At 35.3% G+C, this 24,567-nt stretch overlaps 1 protein-coding gene across 3 annotated transcripts in view; it reads left to right on the forward strand.

The window, feature by feature from the left end:
- The window catches only part of LOC149556763 (alpha-taxilin-like protein), a 229,416-nt gene that overhangs the window by 16,864 nt on the left and 187,985 nt on the right, over nt 1-24,567 (forward strand). For all 3 annotated transcript variants that reach the window (XR_016364782.1, XM_089831280.1, XM_089831281.1), the window contains exon 2: nt 2,935-3,565. Coding sequence is in view for 2 of the 3 variants with exons in the window: in XM_089831280.1 (XP_089687406.1) it covers nt 2,968-3,565 (598 nt within the window). In the remaining variant the exon portion in view is untranslated. The remainder of the gene's footprint in view (nt 1-2,934; nt 3,566-24,567) is intronic.

Here is a 24,567-nt window from a genome sequence, read left to right on the forward strand (position 1 = left end):
CACGGATTTATGGATTTGGCCTTTGTTTGATATTTTTTGGACTCCATTTGCCATACTTAATGTATAGTAAGCCAGGAGTAATAGAGATGGACCCTTTCTATTTTCAGAAAGTGGATTTGGTCACATGGGGAATTATGAGGAGAGATTCCTTTTTTTGACGGCATGACAATCAGACAAGTATTTCAAGAGATTAAAGTTCAATTGATTTATTTTAATATTTTTGTGTTATTATAAAGTTATAAAGTCACTTTATGACAAAATAACTTAAGTGACTAAAAGAGGAAATAGTCTTTTATCCCACATTGCTAAGTTGTTTGTACCTCTCCTCATTTCGAAGTTATAAAGGAAAGCATTTGCATTGGGATTACAACCACGAAAATATGTTATTACTCAAATCCTAAATGGTTGCTTAAACGTGACTATGCCTTCTTGAAGACGAAACCCCTTAGGAAGTTCAAGAATGTTGGTGGTAAATTCTATAGTGTAGCCAATGGGTAGAATTGTATCTGAACGGGCATGTGATGGTTGAGTCACCCCTTTGGAAAGGTATATGTACACCATCCAGAATGGACTTTGAATCATCATTGGAGTTATTGTAATAAGCATATGGCATATATGAATAAAGTATCTGTTTTGCGTTATATCGTGCTATACTGCATGTGTTAATTATCCTTTTACCCTGTACGGTAAACAAGGAATCTGGACGTAGCCCTAGGATTCCTTGTGAGAACTGTATCAAGTTCTGGAAAATAGGTGGATAGTGTATTTGCTTCAAGACAGGATCTTATGATAGCCGTGAGGCATACTGAAGGAGTGGCTGCTCACTAACCAGGGGGAAGCACAGGATCAGGTATCACGTGAGGTGCAGAAAGGTGGAGTGTGAGGTATCAGACATAGCCCGATAGCCCCTGTTTACACATGCGTTCTGCAGTTTAGTAGAGGAGCAGTGACTTTGTGCAGGAAGTTGGCACTTATAACACTACAGCAGTTATATTCCAGTAAGTGAAGGTGAAGCCGAGCTGAATAGTCGTGTTTGCTGGTACTGAAGATACCGCAGAGTAGAAACAGGTACAAACCCCGCGTATTGGCAGCAAGAACCTTTCCATCTAGCTGGAGTGACACCAGTTGGGTGACCAGATTTTCATTGCTCACGCAAAACGCTGAAACGAGGACAGCAGCAAGTCATAAACGCATAGAAACTATTAGTCTGTGGTTAACACCAGGTTCCGTCCTCTCACCTTGCTTTCACTCTATCGAAATCTGTATAACATTAAGGTTAGAAATATCTATGTGGGTATGCTGGCTAATAACCCAGTCTTGGAACTTACATATGGGATGAGTTTGTCTTAAGCATTGATTGCAGATTGTGAACTCTGAATGGTTCAATACTGTCACTATTGCAATATATTTCTGTTATATCTATTGGTTTCCACCATACTGAATGTTTAAATATTAGAACAAATATGTGGTTTACCATTTCTAGTAACAAGATATAAATTTCAGAACTGTTCTGTGTACTGCTGTACTGGTTTGACATATTTCAGTTGTATCCGAGCTTAAGACTTGGGTTACACGTCAACTGTTTGACGAATTTCTGCTAGTCCAAGTTTGAATAATTCAATCAGAACAAGCAGGGATTCTTACAGTGGTATTAGAGCTGGTATCTTCAGAACGTATGTCCATTGAAGTACACACCAATGTAAACAATACCTTTGCTTGTATGCACACGTTGCCAACCATCTGTAAGTTATTAGCTGGAGGAATAATCAGGTCTGCGATGTTTAACACCGCTGATTTTGTGTTGAGTGAAGTTCTGGAATAAATCTGAGAACGTTATATTATTGGTTCAGGTCTGCTTTTAGTCACCATTTCAGAATTAAATTTGGTTCCTTGGCAAGAGTTTGTTGTGTTATATCTAGTTGTATGGAAATCTAATAAACTTTGCAAACATCCTCAAACCAAATAAACATTTGCATATTGAAGAAACTAAGCAGCATTCTCAGCATCTGGATTGTACACCAAATGTTCGGAAAAATTCCTCGAGTCAAAGTTTAATTTCTTATATCAGACCAAGGGGGATTATTACACAAATTAGGACTTACACCCAGACTCATGCCACGTATTTCATTGATGGCATGGGCCACAAGAAGACAATTCTGGCAGTGGTTTGAGGCTCATTGTTCTCACCATAAGCAGTTGATGTTTAACTTAACTTATTAAGTATGAAGTTATTAATGATAAATTAATGTGCAAGGTTTAATGAAATAATATATTAGAGGTAAGAGCCTGATAGTTTTGCTCATGTAATTCTTTCATTTATTCTCTATCTAAAAGTCTTGAGTTATTTTATCATCACAGTGCATTTGCGTAATTAACGTACATTAAATTATTATCTGTTTCATTTTGCACTGGAATGGAGACAATTGAATGATAAGGCATTTACTAGGGAATTGATTAAAAGTTTTTTCAATTAGAGAAGAGTCAGTATAGGATTTTCTATGAACCATAATTTATATATATCATTATCAATTTGAACTCAATTTTATATTCATTAATATTGTCGAAGTCACCTGTAAGACTGTAAGTTGGATGTTAAAAACTTAAATGCATGATACTAAGGCTGGAAATAATTGCAGTTATTTTGAGTTTCCTGTTCTGAGTATTTGTATTATTCGGAAATGCTCCATATTTTCTATCTTTTTTGTTTAGAGATTTTATAATGCCAGGGTATTTAGCATAATGTTTAGTTCATGTCTTGTGTTGTGTTGGCAAATTTTTTAATTAAGGCAAAGAATAAGTCAAGGCTCAAAAATTTAGAATACAGTCTGGATTCTGCTTAGAGTTTTTAACAATTTGTCATGTTTCTTGATGTTTATCGTTGCCCACTTTCCATAGAATCTTTCTGTTAACATAGTTGATCTTTTTTTTTGACAGATCCCTGGGATGCTGTAAAGTGCATTGCAGGCAATGGAAGATTCTCTTGCAAGTCAGCTTCCCAAAGCAAATGCTCTGCCTGATGGATTTTCTGAAAGCTTTTCTGAAACTTCAATTCGTACAGCATCAGCTAGAGAACCTGATAAAATAAAAACACTAGAGCAGGAAGACAAAATTGTTTTAGATGGAATAAATTCCATTACAGCCCAAGAATCAGACACTGTATCCTCATTATTTATTGACTCATGCACTCAACAGGCATCATCAATGACAAAATCAACAGAGTTTCTCATAGAAGCTGGTAGTATAAATCCCATTTCAGTTAACAGACTGGAGAAAACAGAGAAAGAGAGGAGTTTTCCTGTGCCACTCTCTGATAAAGATTCTAATGACTTTCCTGCTGATTTGGTTGAATCATCAAAGACAGATTGCTTGATTGACAAAAAACTACAACATGAAAGTGAAATTCTAGAGAGTAGTGACAATGCTTCAGATAATGGACGTTTGTCTTCCAACGATTACCAGAATCCTCCTGATGTCACATCATTATTGTTGACAGCTGAAGGATCAAGCATGGAGACACCACAGAACACTGGTTATACCGAATTAGATGGTCTAAAATCTAATCAATGTATGTTTACCTGTACCTTATTACTGACAGAGGCTCACAGTTTTTTTCCGCTGGTTATATTGAATTAGGTGGTCCAAAGTCTAATGAATGTTGTTGAGCTTATCTGTACCTTTTTACTGACACAGGTTCACAGTTTTTGACCTTTTTTTTGCAGCTGTTGTTTCCTCATACAATGCTATAACCGATTCCTCTTGTTTATTTTTCGCTTCAAAAATGATAAATGCATTGCATCCATTCTACCATTAGTCAACTATATGTACTATGTAACCTCCGTTGGTGATACCTATAGATTACCGCCATATGCATAGCAGCTACTATCCCAAAGGCTGCTTTCCTACTTCTATTACAAAGGCAATAAAAGTAGCGCAAAAATGTTGCAATGTCCATTGCACACCAAAAGAATTACCCTTGGAGGATGGATGCGTGTTTTGGAGATGAAGTTGGTTTTGATCACAAAATCATATAGGCCCCGTTTGGTTGGGGAAGATGAATTTTCCTCATAACCAGGTTATCTGATAACCAGGTTTTCGAAAACCTGGTTATGTATTTTAGGAAGATAGTTGGACCGTTTGGTTGACACGGAAGATGAATTTTCAAATCCATATTCTGCGTTTGGTTGCCAATTTAGAAATTGGAATTGGAACAGAATATGACTAGGAATATCTTTTTGTTGCGTTTGGTTGTTCATTTTCTAATTGGAATTGGAATTTGATGTAAATTTTTTTAATCTTATTTAATTAGTGAAACACAAGGATTAAAATGAGTAAAGTATTAATATTTATGATTTAATTTATTTATAATTAGACTACATTATTATTATTTTTTATTCTTGAATATTCACAGTTTTATTTTGTTAGTCAATAATAAATAAAATGATTATTATTTTTTATTTTAATTCTATTTATTAGCAAAGAAAAGTAAAAAATAATCATACATGCAATCATTTGTACGAAGTTTTTTTTGTCCCATTGTTGGAAATTGTGATCATATATATTATATATTTTTGAAAAGTTGTGTAAGACAAATTTATCGTCGAATTGAATTTATTGTCAAGTTCATCCGAACTTCATAATTGTCGAACTCGAATTGAAACTTGAACCTTGTGACTTAGCCGCTAAATATGTGTGTTTGTGTCCTCTCTCTATCCCTCCCTGTGTTTGTGTTCATCCACGTGATTTGGCAGAAGGATTGGACACAATAAATGTTGTTTATGCAGATGAATTATTGCCTACACTATATGAGAATTCTCGCATCTTTTAAGACTAGTTGCCGACACAGAGAGGGATTGTGAGGCGTGTTGTGGCTCTTGGTCGGTATCTTTAGAATCCATTGGCCATGGTTGCAACATTATATAGTCTTGGCAAAGAAATATTATCATTGAAGCTTCATTCACTGAAACATTTCCTTACTCCAGATGAAAAGTATGAAGCTGTTGAGCAGGTAATAGTTACAACAACCAACTGTAGAGGCTATGAAGCCACTTGTCTTTATAAATGCTATTGGTTTTTTTAAGGGTTAGAGGGAATGGACAAGCAGCATCCGAAAACCATGTTATGGATCCATTGGATGATACTAGAATTCATCCAAAGTCATATGAATTTGCCAAGAAAATGGCTAAGGACATATATTGTGAAGAAGCTAGACATGATATAGATGATATGGATGAGGAAACACAAGAAATGGTTGTTGAGCATGTCAAAAATATCCTGATCTGTTAAATGCCCTTGATATTGATGAATATGCTAGAAGTGTGGAGCAATGGACATCCAATAAAAAGCAGAAAACCCTTGCTGACATAAAGAGTGAATTGTTACATGGATTTCAGGATTTGAGATCACCATATAAAGAGCCATCCCAGGATGAGGAATTTTATCTGCTGACTGGAGAAAATGAAGAGACCCTGTTAATGGAAAAAATTGTCCCCGCAGAGTCCAAAATCATCGTATAATTTGTGATCTGGAATCAAGCTTGACATGAATAATATTGAAAGAGGAGCTTTCTGATGATCTAGATATAGATCCTTCAGAAAAAATTGCAGAAGGCAGCATCCTTACCTGTTGGGTGAAAACTATGACAAAAGTGAAGTACATAGTTGAGTTAACTTGCAAAGAGAGTTCACTAAAGAATGATAACTATCAGGGTGCATAGGATAAGGATAAGGAGGTTAAGGATCCATATTTTGCGGAAGAGGATTCCATTTCACGAAGTGAACAAGAGAATAAAACCATTAAGTTCCTAACAGATAAAGAGCTAGGGGAGAGTATTATCCGTCCATGCTTGAAAGGGCCTACTCACTTGATTCTAACACTGAACATTTTCAATGGAGTTTATGCACACAAGGATATTGTGGAGGGAGGAAAAGACCAAAAGGATTTTGCTAGCTATCTTCGACTTGGAAAATACTTTCAATTGGGGAGGAGACATTTGAAGATCTTGATGAGGTCATAGACAGATATATATTCAAGAGAGGATAAGATATTTCAGTATTTCATTCTACTGTTTGGTGAGTCATAAAACACACATCAACAGACACCTTTCTACAGATGCAGGAACACACAAGCTCCTCTCTCTCTCTCTCACTCTCTCCCTCTGTCCCTCCGTCCCCCCTTCTTATCCCGCACTCTCTGCCCCTCTATGTATCTCTCCCTTTTAATAAATTTATTAAGTTAGTTAATTATTCAACAAAATATGCAACTAAATTTTACGTGAAATATTATATAGGAAAAAATATACCATTTTACATTCACATACATTAAACATTTGATGATAACTTTAACAAGAAAAATGATGCTTTGTTAATAATTGCTCTTAAAAAATGTGGAATTTTGGCAACATAGATTTTACATGCAATTTAAAAAAAAAGATCATGAAAATCATTAATCATATAAATCATATTTTAACATCATGAAATTCTAATAATGAATTTCACATAATTACTACAATATGAAAACTTGCTAACTTGATAGAACAATATCCATGATTTGATGGTGGTGTGAAAACACACCGTTAAACACGAAAACACTGAGAAATCCACGATGTATGCCTTTATGCCCCACATTCGACGACACACCGTTACATACGAAAACACTGAGAAATCCACGATGTATGCCCTTATGCCCCACATTTGACGGCAACCCTCTCATGCTGCTCAATCTTCCCCATTACTGTTTGTGTTGTTAGATGGTCAATCCTGCATATATGAACTAAACATGCTTGAAAAATTAAAACCTGATTATTTTTTTAATGGAATACACCAAGGAGTGGCATCAGAAATATTGATCGTTTACAAACACAGTAAACAATCATCCGATAGCTCATTTTTTATCAGCATGTGTGGTCTTGCAATATTAGCAAATCAAGAGCAATAAAAAAATACAAGAGAAAGACACTTGATCAATACCGTTGACAATCTTGTCAAGAAGCACGTACATAGGAAACCAAACTGTGGAAAAAAAAATAAGAAATTTAAAAAATATCCAAGCAAATTAGGAATATACATATAACATGGGACATAATCATGACTGTACAATCATCTACCAAAAATCTCAATACTTTTGATAATCTTGTCAACGAAAACATACATAGGAAATCAAATAGGGACAAAAAGACAAAAAAATAAAAACATATGCAAGAAAATTAGGACTATAGATATAACATAGGACAGAATCATGAACTATACAATCATCTAGCAAATCACATTTCTATATGCTTTCAAGTTCTACAATTGAGCATTCATCATTTGCCACTCCTTGTGTATTCCACGTATGTATGGTTCAAATATAACTCTAATTAACAATGCAATGAACAACTATACCAAACGTTTACGAGATCATAAACTACGTGTTGTGAGAGATCAATGCAATACCATTAAACAAAGCCAACTAACCCTCTGGAATTATTTCACATGCCAATCGTGTGAATGCCAATGAAATGAACAACTAAACTATGTACTGACCAATGCCAATCATGTCAATGAAATGAATGACTAAACTATGCATATATCAAGTATGTATACATACGTACATACATGCGTGAACATACATATGCACAGACATACATATATACGCACATACATACATACATACACATGTACATACATGTGTACATACATACGCACCTACATACATACATACGCACATACATACACACATACATACATACATGCTTAGCAAAATAGAAAAAAAGTGCTTAGTAATGATTTCCAATATAGTGTTGTGGCAGATCAATGCAATACCATTACACAAAGCCAATTAACCATCTGGAATGACTTCACATGCCAATCGTGCGAATGCCAATGAAATGAACAACTATCCTGCATATTGACCAATGCCAATCATGTCAATAAAATGGATGACTAAACTATGCATAGATCAAGTTTGTATACATACGTACATACATGTGTGTACATACATATGCACATACATACATGCATACGTACATACATGTGTGTACATACATACATACGCATATACATACATACATGCTTAGCAAAATAGTAAAAATGTGCTCAGTAATGAGTTCCAGTATAGTGTTGTGAGAGATCAATGCAATGCATAGATCAAGTATGTATACATGTGTACATACATGTGTGTACATACATATGCACATAATACATACATATGTACGTACATACATACATGTGTGTACATACATATTGTTTGTTTCAAATCTGTTTAGCAAAATAGTCAATATGTGCTCACTAATGAATGCCAATATAGTGCTGTGACAGATCAATACCACTGAAATGGACAACTAAACTTTGTAACAGTTTCTTGCCAGTAATGAGTTCTAGTATAGTGCTGTGAGAGATGAATGCAATACCATATAAATAGAGCCAATTCATAAGCTATGTATAGATCAACGGCAATCATGGCTTTTATCTAGACATAATCAATATGTGCTCAATAATGAAATTTACAAGTATATCACTAGCTTTTATCTATACATAGCTGACCTATACATAGTTTATCATAGTTCTATTTGTATCTGCTATTTGCTTAGCATAGTCAATAGATGTGGTAACTATTTGTTATAAATTTTTAGCAAAATAGTCAATATGTGCTCACTAATAAATTCTAGTATGGTGCTATGAGAGATCAATACCAGTGAAATGAACAATTAAACTTTGTAACAGTGTCTGGCTGTTTGTGTCAAATCTGTTTAGCAAAATAGTCAATATGTACTCAATAATGAATTCCAGTATGTGCTCACGTGATTACTTGTATATATCATAATGCCAATCATAATAGCAAAATATGGCAATTATGCTTTTATCTATACATAGTTGACCTATACATAGTTTATCATGGTTCAAATCTGTTTAGCAAAACAGTCCAATATATGCTGTAACAGTTTGTTTAGAATCTGTTTAACAAAATAGTAAATATATGCTCACTAATGACTTCCAGTATAATGTTGTGAGAGATCAATGCAATACCATTAATCAAAGTGAATCATGCCAATGAAATGAACAACTAAACTATGGATATATCAAGTATGTATAGATCCATGTAAAATCATTCAACATACTTATGATGTCATAAACTATGTACAGATCAATGCAATACCATTAAACGCAATCAACTCTCATAAACTATGTATGGATACATGGAAGATCAATGGCAATCATGACTTTTATCTATACATAGTTGACATATACATAGTTTATCATGGTTCAAATCCGTTTAGCAAAACAATCCAATACATGTTGTAACAGTTTGTTTAGAATCTATTTAACAAAATAGTAAATATATGCTCACTAATGACTTCTAGTATAGTGCTGTGAGAGGTCAATGCAATACCATTAATCAAAGTGAATCATGCTAATGAAATGAACAACTAAACTATAGATATATCAAGTATGTATAGATCCATGCAAAATCATTCAACATACTTATGACGTCATAAACTATGTACAAATCAATGCAATACCATTAAACACAACCAACTCATAAACTATGTATGGATACATGAAAGATCAATGACAATCATGGCTTTTATCTATACATAGTTGACATATACATAATTTATCATGGTTCAAATCTGTTTAGCAAAACAATCCAATACATGCTGTAACAGTTTGTTTAGAATTTGTTTAACAAAATAGTAAATATATGCTCACTAATGACTTCCAGTATAGTGCTGTGAGAGATCAATGCAATACCATTAATCAAAGTGAATCATGCCAATGAAATGAACAACTAAACTATGGATATATCAAGTATGTATAGATCCATGCAAAATCACTCAACATACTTATGACGTCATAAACTATGTACAAATCAATGCAATACCATTAAACGCAGCCAACTCATAAACTATGTATGGATACATGGAAGATGAATGACAATCATGGCTTTTATCTATACATAGTTGACATATACATAATTTATCATGGTTCAAATCTGTTTAGCAAAACAGTCCAATACATGCTGTAACAGTTTTTTTAGAATTTGTTTAACAAAATAGTAAATATATGCTCACTAATGACTTCCAGTATAGTGCTGTGAGAGATCAATGCAATACCATTAATCAAAGTGAATCATGCCAATGAAATGAACAACTAAACTATGGATATATCAAGTATGTATAGATCCATGCAAAATCATTCAACATACTTATGACGTCATAAACTATGTACAAATCAATGCAATACCATTAAACACAGCCAACACATAAACTATGTATGGATACATGGAAGATCAATGACAATCATAGGTTTTATCTATACATAATTTATCAGGGTTCAAATCTGTTTAGCAAAACAGTCCAATACATGCTGTAACAATTTGTTTAGAATCTGTTTAACAAAATAGTAAATATATGCTCACTAATGACTTCCAGTATAGTGCTGTGAGAGATCACTAATTAAATAGTCAAAATGTGCTCAATAATGAGTTCCAATATAGTGATGTGAGATTAATATAGTTTTAGTTTAGTGCTATTAGAGATTAATGCAAAACCATTGAATAGAGTAATCATGCAGCATAAGTCATTGCAATCCAGTCAGTAGCTGAAATAGCTAAATGGTACCAAATGTCATTGCAATCCACTCCACTCTCTCCACCTCATCCATCATCAAGAACCCTTTGGCTCTTTCACGTTGAAGCACGAAGGTATCATGTGCTTTCACGAAAATTGCTCGACTCAGTTCAGGGACAGCTTTGAGAGCAATATATGCAGCAGTCAAAATATTATCATCTTCAGATTTATCCACTTTTACAATCTGAGGCTTAATGAGGCCATCTTTCAGTTCCTTCATAGTTTCGCATATCACATCCAATGATGCAGCCAAAGATGTCTTCTTCCTCTTTCCCCTCCTTGATGATGATGGTGGAGGAGTCCCTCTAGCACTTGCACTCGACTGATTGGAATGATATAACTCTTCATCAATATCTGGTTGGCTGTCAAGAGGTGTACCACAATTGGTATCATCCTCATCAAGCACATTAAATGCATCGTTCATAGGGTGCCCTTCTTCAGCATCAAGGGGTGTTGTAGATGCGAACCCTTCAGCAATGTCATTACCAACAATTACAGCCAACTCATTGAAATATTGGAAAGGTGACCTCTTATACATTTTTGCATTTTTGAATTCTCTCCTCTACATATAAGCATTAATAGATGGATTAGGTTGTAAGTTTTTCATTATTAAAATAAGAAGGAAAAATTTCTTCAATGAAAAGAGTACAAAGATGATCCTACCTTCAAAAGGTCATCCCACACTGAATCTTCAGCATCTACAGTTTGAGTTTCTTCATTCCAAGCTAACCCACTTGTATTTTTCAAGTCCTTCATTACTTTATATCCTACTTTCCATGTTTTTAACTTATTCTTAAAATGATCTCGTGACAGATTCGAGTTCATCGCTGAATTGAATGTCCTCTCTATCGCAGTCCATGCCTCTTTTTTAAACCCACCTTCACCTTTCCGTCCGAGATGGACTTGTTCAAGGAGCAAGTCTAAAAACTTGCGTTCCATCGATTTTGTCCACATTTTCTTCTTTGAAGAAGAAGATTTGTTGCTCACAGCGAGGGATCCATCTATATCACTCAAAGTAATGGGAGAACACATCTGTTTCACATGATCAGATCCATCCATGCTCATCATGAGCTCGGTATATGCCATTGTGTACTCCTTCCTGTATTTCATTTAAATTTGAAATAGAAAATCTTTAACTATCAATTTGTAATACGTCATAATGGAACAAGGCTAACATATTGAATAGGTAAACGTATTACGATTTAAAGTAATCATACGACTGAAATTGAAAGTTATTGCTCTTTAAATTTAAATAGAATGCAGCAAGCAGTAACATCAGAAAAATAGGATTTTCAACGAATTCGTTGTTCTCTTCTTACTAGTGGGCTTATGATCTTCATCATTTGGTACTCCTTGCTGTATTTCATTTAAAATTGAAGATGATAAACTTTAAATATCATTTTTTAATACATCCTAATGCAATGAGGCTAACATTTAATAAACTTGAAAGAATTTAACTGAAGATGATACACATTTTAAGCAATAATTGATGATAACACATCAACATCAAAAAAACTACCAGTAAGACAAAATGGTGATATCAATGGCAAGTAAATAGTCATGAGCCCCATTATGAAGCATGTTATTGTACTTTCTCAATGCAAAGATGTATAATAATTGTGCTTTCTTGCATTTAAATCAATGTAATCTATATTTCAAGTTGAATTGTGTATTGCAGATATGATCAACAATTTTTGTACATAATGTAGGTGTGAAATTGAAAGTTAATGTTCTTTTTATTTAATTAGAATGTAGCAAAGACTGATATCAGAATAACGAAATCAAACACCATCATTGTATATGCATACATCAATTTAATCATATAAAGCACATTGCCTTCTAATAAATCATTTATTCTCGAGATCTATAATCTTCCCACATCCTATTTGCTATATCTTCTCGAAATTGGGCCCACTCATTTCTATCCTCCTGAGACAACCCATATGTCTCAAGTAGTGGCACCTCTATCCCATCACGATCATCTTCCTCTTCAATAGCTTCTTCCGATGGAAGGCCATCCTCTATTGTAATGAAATTGTGAAGTATGCAACATGCTAAAACAATATAGGATTGTGTCATGATATCATAAGACGTTGCATGTCTTAAGATTGGAAAACGCTGCTTCAGAATACCAAATGTACGTTCTACTGCATTTCTAAGAGAGGAGTGTCGATGGTTGAACAACTCATGTGCAGAGTTTATTGGGTTTTCTCTTGACCACTCTTTCAAGTGGTAGCGTGTACACCGATAAGGAGCGAGAAATCTAGGTGCATTTGGATATCCAACATCCACGAGATAATATTTTCCTATATAAAGAAAGTATATTGTCAATACTTGAACCATTTAGCATAACCTTGAGTATATTAAAATGTGATTTGGCTTACCAGGGGGAACTACAAGTGGATCTGATCTGGATAGAGCTGAGGCTAGAACACGGCTATCTGCAGCAGAGCCTTCCCAACCAGCAAGGCAATACTGAAACTTACAATCAAAGGAGCAGACACCCATAACATTTTGCGATAGGTTCCCTTTTCTATCACGATATTTACCCTGTATGTCGACATCAACTCGCACTGGAATATGGGTACCGTCGATGGCTCCAATGCAATCCTGTGGGATATGATACACTGATCAAATGTATGCTCAAGTAATAATAAGATAAGGACAACATTCTAGACAATAAACTTGTAATAATGTGTGATTTACCTTGAAGAGTGGTTCAAAACGATCCTTCCCACTAATTTCAGGAGGAGTGCCTGGACTAGGTGGTATGAAGTAATCTCTATGAAGGGCTAAGATAGCCATCAAAACCTTGTGGAAGTACCGACTGACTGTCTCTCCTGAGTGCCCAAAGTTATGGGCAATCTTGCGGTTCCTTAGATTGTGCCCAAGGGTGTGGAGGAACATCACTAGTTGTTCCTCTAACTTCAAGTGGATCGTATCTCTCAAGCTTCCTTTCAGCCTCAGAATACGAGCTAGAGAAAAGAAGGCTGCCCTACTCATCCGAATCTGATCATGACAATCCACCTCATTCGAATGAATAATGTCTCTACAAAAGAAATTTCCTTTTCTTATTCATTTACCCATTTGACTACCTTCTCGGGCTACCAGTACTTTGGCTATGCCAACAAAAGCAAAAAGAATTGTGAGAATGCGGGTGTATGTGGTCTTCCTAACTATGCTTCCTTGGACCTCTATACTCTCCATAGGATCCATTAGTGACCTGAAATGTGGACAATTTAAACACTATCAGTTATGAAATATCAACTATCACCTATCGAGATACAACATGATTATTTGCTAGCCTCATTGCATTAAGAAGTCAATTATTTATTCAAATACAACAAGGAGTACCAACTACCGAGGATCATAAGCCCATAAAGAACAAATTACAATGTGTCATTATACTCCATGTAATCTATCTATACCAATGAAAGCATAATATTGATTCCATTTGTCTATATTTATACACACATGTATGTATATATGTATGTGCACACACATGTATGTATGCATGTATGTACGTACACACACACACACATGTATGTATGCATGTACGTACGTACACACACATTTATGTATGTGTGTATGTACACACACACACATGAATGTATGTATGTATGTATGCATGTATGTACGTACACACACACACACACATGTATGCATGCATGTACGTAGACACACACATGTATGTATGCATGCATGTACGTACACACACAAGTATGTATGTGTGTACGTACATACACACACATGTATGTATGTACACATACACATGTACAAACTATAACTTGAATTTGGGCTTTTATGAATGTGTTTTAATAAATTGTCGAGTCCGCTGAAATTGAGGCTCGTCTTTTAGAAGATGAAAAGTAACATAGTTGGCAATAGGAATAGAGTTTCTTTCTGCATTGATCTATACATAGTTTGAAATCATGGCTTTTATCTATACATAGTTTATGACCTCATAAGTATGTTGAATGATTTTGCATGGATCAATACATACTTGATATATCCATAGTTTAGTTGTTCATTTCATTGGCATGATTCACTTTGATTAATGGTATTGCATTGATCTCTCACATCACTATACTGGAACTCATTGGACTATTTTGCTAAACATATTTGAACCATGATAAACTATGTATAGGTCAACTATGTATAGATAAAAGCATGATTGCCATGTTTTGCTATTATGATTGGCACTATAATATATACAGGTAATCACATGATCACATACTGGAATTCATTATTGAGCACATATTGAGCACATATTGATTATGTATAGATAAAAGCCATGATTGCCATTGATCTATACATAGTTTATGATTTGGCTCTATTTAATGGTATTGCATTCATCTCTCACAGCAGTACACTAGAACTCATTACTGGCAAGAAACTGTTACAAAGTTTAGTTGTTCATTTCACTGGTATTGATCTCTCACAACACTATACTGAAAGTCATTAGTGAGCATATATTGACTATTTTGTCAAACAGATTCTAAACAAACTGTTACAGCATATATTGGACTGTTTTGCTAAACAGATTTGAACCATGATAAACTACGTATAGGTCAACTATGTATAGATAAAAGCCATGATTGCCATGTTTTGCTTGATTGGCACTATGATATATACAGGTAATCACATGAGCACACACTAGAATTCATTATTAAGCACATATTGAGCACATATTGATTATGTATAGATAAAAGCCATGATTGACATTGATCTATACATAGTTGATTCATACATAGTTTATGACTTGACTCTATTTAATGGTATTGCATTCATCTCTCACAGCAGTATACTAGAACTCATTACTGGCAAGAAACAGTTAGAAAGTTTAGTTATTCATTTCACTGGTATTGATCTCTCACAGCACTATACTGTAATTTATTAGTGAGCACAAGTTTATGACTTGGCTCTATTTAATGGTATTTCATTCATCTCTCACAACAACATACTAGAACTCATTACTGGCAAGAAATTGTTGCAAAGTTTGGTTGTTCATTTCACTGGTATTGATCTCTCACAGCACTATAGTGGAATTTATTAGTGAGCACATATTGACTATTTTGCTAAACAGATTTAAAACAAACACCTAGAAATTGTTACAAAGTTTAATTTTTCATTTCACTGGTATTGATCTCTCACAGCACTATACTCGAATTTATTAGTGAGCACATATTGACTATTTTAAAAACAGATTTGAAACAAACAGTTACCACATATATTGACTATTTTAAAAACAGATTTGAAACAAACAGTTACGTTTGAATGAACCAAAAAAACTTAAAAAAATCCAGTATGCAAAGGTGGGTGTGAGAGGAGAACCGTTTACCGCCGCCGCTGTTCAAAGTGGAGAAGAGAAATCGCAAAAAATGCCACAGCCACACGCCACGGCCACAGGAAACCACGGCCACAGAAAACCCACAAACCAGAAACCCTCGCAAACCACGGCCACAGAAAACTCACAAGCCCAACAAACGCAGCAAACCAAAAACCCTCGCCTTCGCACAACAGAGCACGAAAACAATACAACCGTCGTCTTCCAAAAAACCCAATTTGTTCTTCCAAAAACCTAAGGCGGATTCGGCGGACCCGACGATTTATTCAAACGCATTCATAAAAACCCAAAACCTGGTTTTCATTTCAACTTCCACCTATTTCTTGGAAGAAATTTCTTCCAATTTTCAAGCGAAATTGGCAGACGAAACCCGAAACCGGGTTATGCGTTTGATGAACCAAACGCCACTGTTTTCTTCCATAACCCGATTTTGGCGCTGAAAACCCTATTCCGCGCCCGGTATTCCCGTAACCAAACGGGGCCATAGCTTCTTCAAGTCTGGAAGAACAAGTACCAGAGGAGAGAAAACAACCTTTGTCAAATGGATAAAGATGAGTGTCTTGTGGATTCAGGATAAGAGTATTTTGATTCTTACGGTGAGACACATTTGAGGAGTTGTGAATAAACTTGGGAACCTTCCTTCCCTAGAAGCCTATCTAATCCTTGAGGTTTTGGATTGGGTGGGCAACTTAAGTAGTTGACTTTATTTTGATTTGTGTGTACATTAATGTTGGTGAGTGTTGAGTTTTCCATAATTAGATTTATATTAATCTTTGATTTATATAAATATTCTTGCAAAATATATTCTATATTCTTTGTATTATATAAATAAGCCTCGGAGCATTTAAAGTTTTGTCACCACCTTTTAACATGGAAGACCTCAATATATATATTTTCGTGTCCAAAATGATCTATGAATCAAAATAGACGTAATGAATATATATGAAGGAAAGGGGTGGCAAGTTCAAAGAGGCGTGACCCCATACATCCCTTCATTAACATTCCACACCGATCGGTAGCAGGTCAAATAATTAGCGCACAATGACAACAGTCAAAACATTAATTACGTACGAACATTAATGAATTTGTAAAACCCAATCCATTAATATGGGAAGGATAATAGAATCACAATAAAGACCAAGGACATAGAATGTGCTTTAGTCCAGTTTACCTTGCGACAGTAATGATCTCGATCACTTTTGTATAGTCAATCATGTGCTTCATGTTTGCTCACTATGAGTATAAGACTTTGTTTTATGATAAAGTAATAATAATATTTTAATCAATGAAATTATATAACAAAGTTTTGACTTATAATAATGATTATATATATATATATATATATACATATAATATTTAATCAAAGAGCTTGACCTTTAATATTTATTGGACTGAAGCTATAAAACATTAACACTCCCTCTTAGCTAGGGAGGATAGAATAAAGAACATCACTCAATGTAATATTACAAATAACAATTTATAACTGTTTAGGAGATTTCCACCATTTGACATTTCATTCGAAATCAAGAGTTTTGGTTTTTTAGAATATCGACAAATGACACTCAATTTAGGTAAGATACTATATTTTATATCAAGAGTATTGGCCTCCTAGAATATCGACATCCGATATTCACCAAGCACTCAAGTAGGGTTTGATATCTCATTTGATATCAAGAGTATTGTCCTCCCAGAATATCAACATCCGATATTCACCAAGTACTCAAGTAAGGTCTGATATCACATCTGATATCAAGAATATTGGCCTCCCAGAACATTAATGATATTCACCACTTACTCAAAACGTTTAGATATCACATTTGATATCAAGAGTATTGGCCTCCCAGAATATATATATATATATACATATAATATTTAATCAAAGAGCTTGACCTTTAATATTTATTGGACTGAAGCTATAAAACATTAACACTCCCTCTTAGCTAGGGAGGATAGAATAAAGAACATCACTCAATGTAATATTACAAATAACAATTTATAACTGTTTAGGAGATTTCCACCATTTGACATTTCATTCGAAATCAAGAGTTTTGGTTTTTTAGAATATCGACAAATGACACTCAATTTAGGTAAGATACTATATTTTATATCAAGAGTATTGGCCTCCTAGAATATCGACATCCGATATTCACCAAGCACTCAAGTAGGGTTTGATATCTCATTTGATATCAAGAGTATTGTCCTCCCAGAATATCAACATCCGATATTCACCAAGTACTCAAGTAAGGTCTGATATCACATCTGATATCAAGAATATTGGCCTCCCAGAACATTAATGATATTCACCACTTACTCAAAACGTTTAGATATCACATTTGATATCAAGAGTATTGGCCTCCCAGAATATCAATGATATTCACCATTTACTCAAAACGTTTTAGATATCACATTTGATATCAAGAGTATTGGCCTCCCAAAATATCAACGATATTCACCAAGTACTCTTAAGAGTAATGGCCTCCCAGAATGTTGAGATGCAAGACATTCACCATTTACTCAATTTATTTGATCTCATAATACAAGTTTATTGTAAGATCGTCACCTTACAACAACTTTTCCAATTACAAGTGGCATCATTTGGAAGTCGTCACTTCCTCATGATGTACATAGGGGGTGGGCCCATATAAAAGTCACATGATCATAGTCCTCTTGACTATGACAACCTATGATCATTAGAGAAACCATCTCAACATGGTTTACTCCCTCTTAATCAATAAGATCAGGTTTACTGAGGTTAACCAAATAGCATCCTTAGTCTTCTCCCTTTGAATGATAAATAGGACTCCTCTAATTCCCTCTTATTGTAGTACATTTCCAAAACAGAAAGGTCAAAGCACAAAGCTTACATGAGAAGCAAATATTGCATATAAAAGTATAGTAATTTATTTCATATTCTAAGACTCTATCTTAGAATTATAACTACAAAATTTACTTTTAAGAAGCATTTAACATTTATTTACATTACATGAATATAATAAAGAACTCCCTCTTAATTCAATATTTCACTCATGTTAAGGATACTTTGAAGTTCCTTTTAGAATGGATGTTTCTCTGACTCTATACCATAATCACTGACTTTAGCGAAAGCTGCTTGATGTTTCAATCTATTAGGACATTTGAAGGCAAAGTGACCATATTTGTCACATCTGAAACATTGCATCCTAGAGTAATCTACATGCCTTCTTTTCCTTTTGAAATTTGTTTTCTTCCTTTTATCAACATGAGTTGAAAGAGCATGAAAATCACTTCCACTCGAAGTATCATCTAGTAATATTAACATACTTTCCTCTTGAATACAATCATCCTTTAGTCGACCAAGTTTGGGAAGTTTGGATCGGGCACATACTCCTTGTTAGAAGGTTTTCCATGATTGTGGCAATCCTCTTAGAGCTATCATGGTTAATTCCTTTTCATCATAAACATGACCATTTTTAGAGAGCTGGTTCCTTAGTTCAGTTATCCTCATGAAATAGGATGCAATAGTTTCTCCTTTGTTCATTTTAATGTTGGAGAGACTGTCTGTCAAATTTAGGATTCTTGTTGTATTGTTTATCTCAAACATTTCTTCAAGTGTTTTAAACATTTCGTGTGCAGTGTCTAGCTCAGAAATAATAGGTAGTAGATGATCCTTAACTCCATCCACAATCAATTTCATGGCTCTAGCATTGTCTTTTTCCCACTTATTCAATTCATCATTTCCTTTTGGTGGTTGGTCAGATTTTTCTATGAATTGTTTGAGATCATTATCTTTTAAGGTTACCTTCATTCGTAATCTCCATGCTGTATAATTTGAGTCACCTTCGAGTCTATCTTCAACTTTGATACTGCTAACCATTTTGATTGGTAAAGAATTTTAGTGCACAAAATAAATAAATAAAAATCTAATCAGGATCGAGTTTCAGACCTGCTCTGATACCATGTTAAGTTTTCCATAATTAGATTTATATTAATCTTATATTTATATAAATATTCTTGCAAAATATATTTTATATTCTTTGTATTATATAAGTAAGCCTTGGAGCATTTAAAGTTTTGTCACCACCTTTTAACATGGAAGACCTCAATATATATATTTTCGTGTCCAAAATGATCTGTGAATCAAAATAGACGTAATAAATATATATAAAGGAAAGGGGCAGCAAGTTCAAAGAGGCGTGACCCCATACTTTCCTTCATTAACATTCCACACCGATCGGTAGCAAGTCAAATAATTATCGCACAATGACAATAGTCAAAACATTAATTACGTATGAACATTAATGAATTTGTAAAACCCAATCCATTAATATGGGAAGGATAATAGAATCATGATAAAGATCAAGGACATAAAATGTGCTCAGTCCAATTTACCCTGCGACAATAATGATCTTGATCACCTTTGTATAGTCAATCAAGTGCTTAATGTTTGCTCACTAAGAGTATAAGACTTTTCTTTATGATAAACTAATAATAATATTTTAATCAATGAAATTATATAACAAAGTTTTGACTTATAATAATGATTTAATATATATATTACAATTATATATATATATATATATAATATTTAATCAAAGAGCTTGACCTTTAATATTTATTCGATTGAATCTATAAAACATTAACAATGAGAAAGCGTGATTGAGACTTTCTCAAAGGACTTATTTTCTAGGGTTGGAGATAATGTTTGTGAAGAATATTAATAATTACACACTTTGTAAGTTTGTGGTTTTGACTCTATGCCATGTAGTCAGTTTAGAGTCCATTTTCTTAGATGTGTTTTAGGACTTGTTTAGCTTGTTTCTGAGTTAAATGCCCATCAAGACGAAATGTTGACCTAACCTTATTTTTGTATTTGTTTCCCACTTATTGCCAACATGTTGATAATGTGGATCACTTGGAATGTGTAGCTAACTTTGGTTGCTAGTTAATCACAATAGTGTCCCTTGACATTCCAATTACAGTTACTGTTTGAAAACCCAAAAAATATTGTGTTAATATGTTTTTAATGGCTACTTTGCTTGGACAATCTTATAAAACACATTTTGTCTCATGTCGATGAACAACTTTTAATATTTTTAAACTTCTAATCTTCTTTTCTTGTTTGGCTATTCTTCAAATTCCAGTTTCAAGGTGCAAATATAATAAGGTGGAAGGTTGGACTTTTGAAAGAAAGAGGGAAATTAGTCTAGCATCGACGCGGGGGGATGTTGGGACAAGGAGGACGCTGGAACAAGTTTCCAGATGGAAAAAAAGAGCCTTAATTTAGGAACGAAGAGGAAATGATGATAGGGGGCTAGGTTTGGGTGGGTGTTGTTGGATATTATACATATAAAACATGAAATGTCAACTATGAAATGATGTTTTTGTATAACATACCAAATTGAAACATTTGCACATAACAAAAGCAACACGAACCAAAACCATTGAACATTCAACATAGTAAGATAGTACATACCTAATAGTAACATTCATAAAACAAAATTTATATAGAAATCCAAATAATCAACAAATATGATTTATATTAGTTCTATCAAATATCAGTTATATCATAATGATAAGGATGATTACAATGAGTAGCATCGTGCATGATATGAATCATGATCAATATCAAAATGAGTACAAACTACAAAATCATGTCAAAATAACAAAATTTAGTGATGGGAAGCCTCTAGTCATCCCCCAAGCCAAAGTCCTGTCGCTTTAACTACTGGACTCATGGTCAAGTTCTACAAAAGGAACCATCCCTACATCTATTTTTGCTGCAATCTCATTGTCATCAATATGAGACAGATCCTCTGATTCTATATCCCGTTGTGCTGCTAGGTTCTCTTTGAAAACGTGTGTCTTGCTATGTACGATATGCAAGACAGTGTGTACAACTATTAGCTTCTTGCTCTCTTAGAGGTAAGTTTGATCCCTTTACCGAGTCGATGTAGCACCCAAGACCCAATTTGAGATAAGTTTGTTCCTCTTAATAGAGTGGATGAAGCACCCAAGCACCCCGATAGCCAAGTACCCCTCAGGTCCCCGAGCACCAGAGCAATGTGGCGACACTTGGGTGGTGACAGGGCTGCTTGGGTGCACCAAGTTCTTATCCCGAGGATGTCCTGTCCTTGCACTTGGTACTCTTGGGTTTTAAGTCGGGTGCATGTCCTAGGGTTTCACTAGAAATTATAGTAGATTTATCCCCACAGATGACCCAAAATAGATCAACATGACTGAAATGTACAACAGGTACAATAGAGGACTACTTTTAGCAAAAAAAAGACACCCTAGACAAAGCATAGCATCTTCGAGGCTTGCCTGAAAAGGGCATACCCCCAAGCCATTACAATCTGTTGTACCCATTCAAAATTTACAAAAAAAGTTCTTTTTGTTCTTGTGACTTCAAATAGTCACCTTGCTTTGCTTAAAATAAGGTCAACACTTGAAAACTATTCTATATACACCTATCAAACTTTTCATTATTTCTCATCTTAGATGGTTGGCAGCATTCCAAGGCAGAAGTTTGGAGATTTTAAGCAGCAATATTGACGGTGTTAGGCATTTTTGATAGGAGGCAATATGGAGGAAAAGAGGTGCTTCAATGGTCAGAGTGGACCTTTAAAATGGTTTGAAAGGCTCATATGTGCACCTAAGAGCAGATGTCAAGTGTTTGAGTAACACACATGCATGAAAGAGATGCTCAACATGATGGTTTGAGTGACAACAAAGGTGAAACACACCTAGAATGTTTAGGCAACAAAGCTTCCTAAATTTGTATGCTCCAAGCTTTCACCCAAGATTTTAATGGTCAAAACAAGGGTGATTTTTTTGTGTGATGTAAATGCAGCAACGAGTCACATTTTATCTTGATGCACTTGAGATGTGATAGAAGCTACATTTCCCAGGGATGTGTTGCCCCCCTCCCAAAAAAAAAACAAAAAAAAAAACCAAGTTTTGGAAATGGGGGTAGGGGGAGAGGTATAGGACGTCCCTAGCCATCCCCAATTTGCCAAAAACCCAGGAGACGTCCCAAAAACTCGAGGACAGGGGAGGAAAAAAAGAGGGACGTATGGCCATCCTTGGGTTAGTTGGGGATGCCACAAACATCCCTTGATCGTCTTGGGGACGATCGTCCATCCCCTTAATTTTGCCTACTGTCGTTAGGAAATAGTGTAGCGGGATGTTCTCGACGGTGTATCAGGAGCTTCTTGACAGTTTATCAGGATGTTCTCGACGGTGTATCGGGAGGTTCTCGACGGTGTATTGGGAGGTTTCTGTCAGTGTATCGGGATGTGTGCCGTCATGTATCGAGATGTATCCAGAAGGTTCTATTATTATAGTTGACATGTTGTGTGTGGCCGACAAATACCTTCGAGAAGGTTCCTCGGACAGTATTTATATTTCCCTTCGGGGTCATTGTAATCATCATATTAGAACCTAATGTAATATCTTGGCATATGCGAATAATAAGAAGAGTTCTGCTGTTCGAGTTCGTGTTCATTATCTGTGTGCATTTCTTAATTAACCTATGTGGTAAACATTTGGCGCCGTTGCTTGATGGACCTGGAAAGGCAGGAGAATGAAGAGTAATGCCGAATCAATTGAACAAGAATAAGAACAAACTAAAGGACAAGGACGAAATACGCATAGCACACGGCGATCTGATTTTGGCGCAGCAAGCCGAACGCAGAAAGAGATCCCAGAAGATTGCTGCCGACGGAAGTAGAAGTGTGGAAGCATTGTTGGAGGAGACGCGACAGCGGGTGGAATTGGTGGAAGAGGCAAGGGAGGAGTTTTTGAATTGGTGTTCGCCGAGGGAAGAGAGTCCAGACAGAAGAGCATCGACTCGCACGACTTGGAGTGCCGAAGGAGCAAGAGCGTGGAGTGAACTCTTCGTCTAGGATCCACTTCCAGAAGGAATAGATTCACTTAACGGAGACCCTTCTTCACCAAACACAGCTGTTGGGATACCAAGTGTGAGCATTAGAATACCAAGCGTGAGCGTCGGGATGGCGGGACCAAAGGAGAAGTTACCTAAATTTGATGGTGATGGAGCAGTTGATCCCGTCAAACATTGTAAAACTTGTGAAACGATTTGGAGAGCTAATGGCATAACGGATACAAATGAATGGATGAGGCAATTTCCGGCAACCCTACGGGGTGTTGCAATTGATTGGTTTACTGATACCGATCCACAAAAGTTAAACAGTTGGGATAACATTAAAAAGGATTTTATCGCTGAATTCCAACTCCTGCGCGATGATAATGAAATTGTAGCGGAGATATTCAATACTAAGCAGGGGAAGAATGAAACAGTCCGAGTCTTCGCAAGGAAATTGAAGGACTTGATCAATAAAATGGAGAATAAGCCAGCTGACAGGTTACAAAAATGATGGTTTATTGAGGGCCTTCACCCAAAGTTGCGGAAGAAGATGAAGATTGTGCCACCATCGACATACATTGAAGCGTATAACCGGGCAATGAACTTGGAAAGTGAACGGAAGACCAAGAAGAAGAAGAAGAATAGTTCATCCGATTCAGATGACGACGCCTCTTCAGGAGAAGATAGTAGTGATGATGAGGGTAGCAGCAAGAAGGTTCGTGCCCTTCAGAAAGACATGATTTGGATGAT

Source organism: Cupressus sempervirens, chromosome 5, assembly GCF_028749045.1.
Source record: "Cupressus sempervirens isolate cs-2001-9-10 chromosome 5, ASM2874904v1, whole genome shotgun sequence".
In the NCBI taxonomy this organism is placed as follows: Eukaryota; Viridiplantae; Streptophyta; class Pinopsida; order Cupressales; family Cupressaceae; genus Cupressus; species Cupressus sempervirens.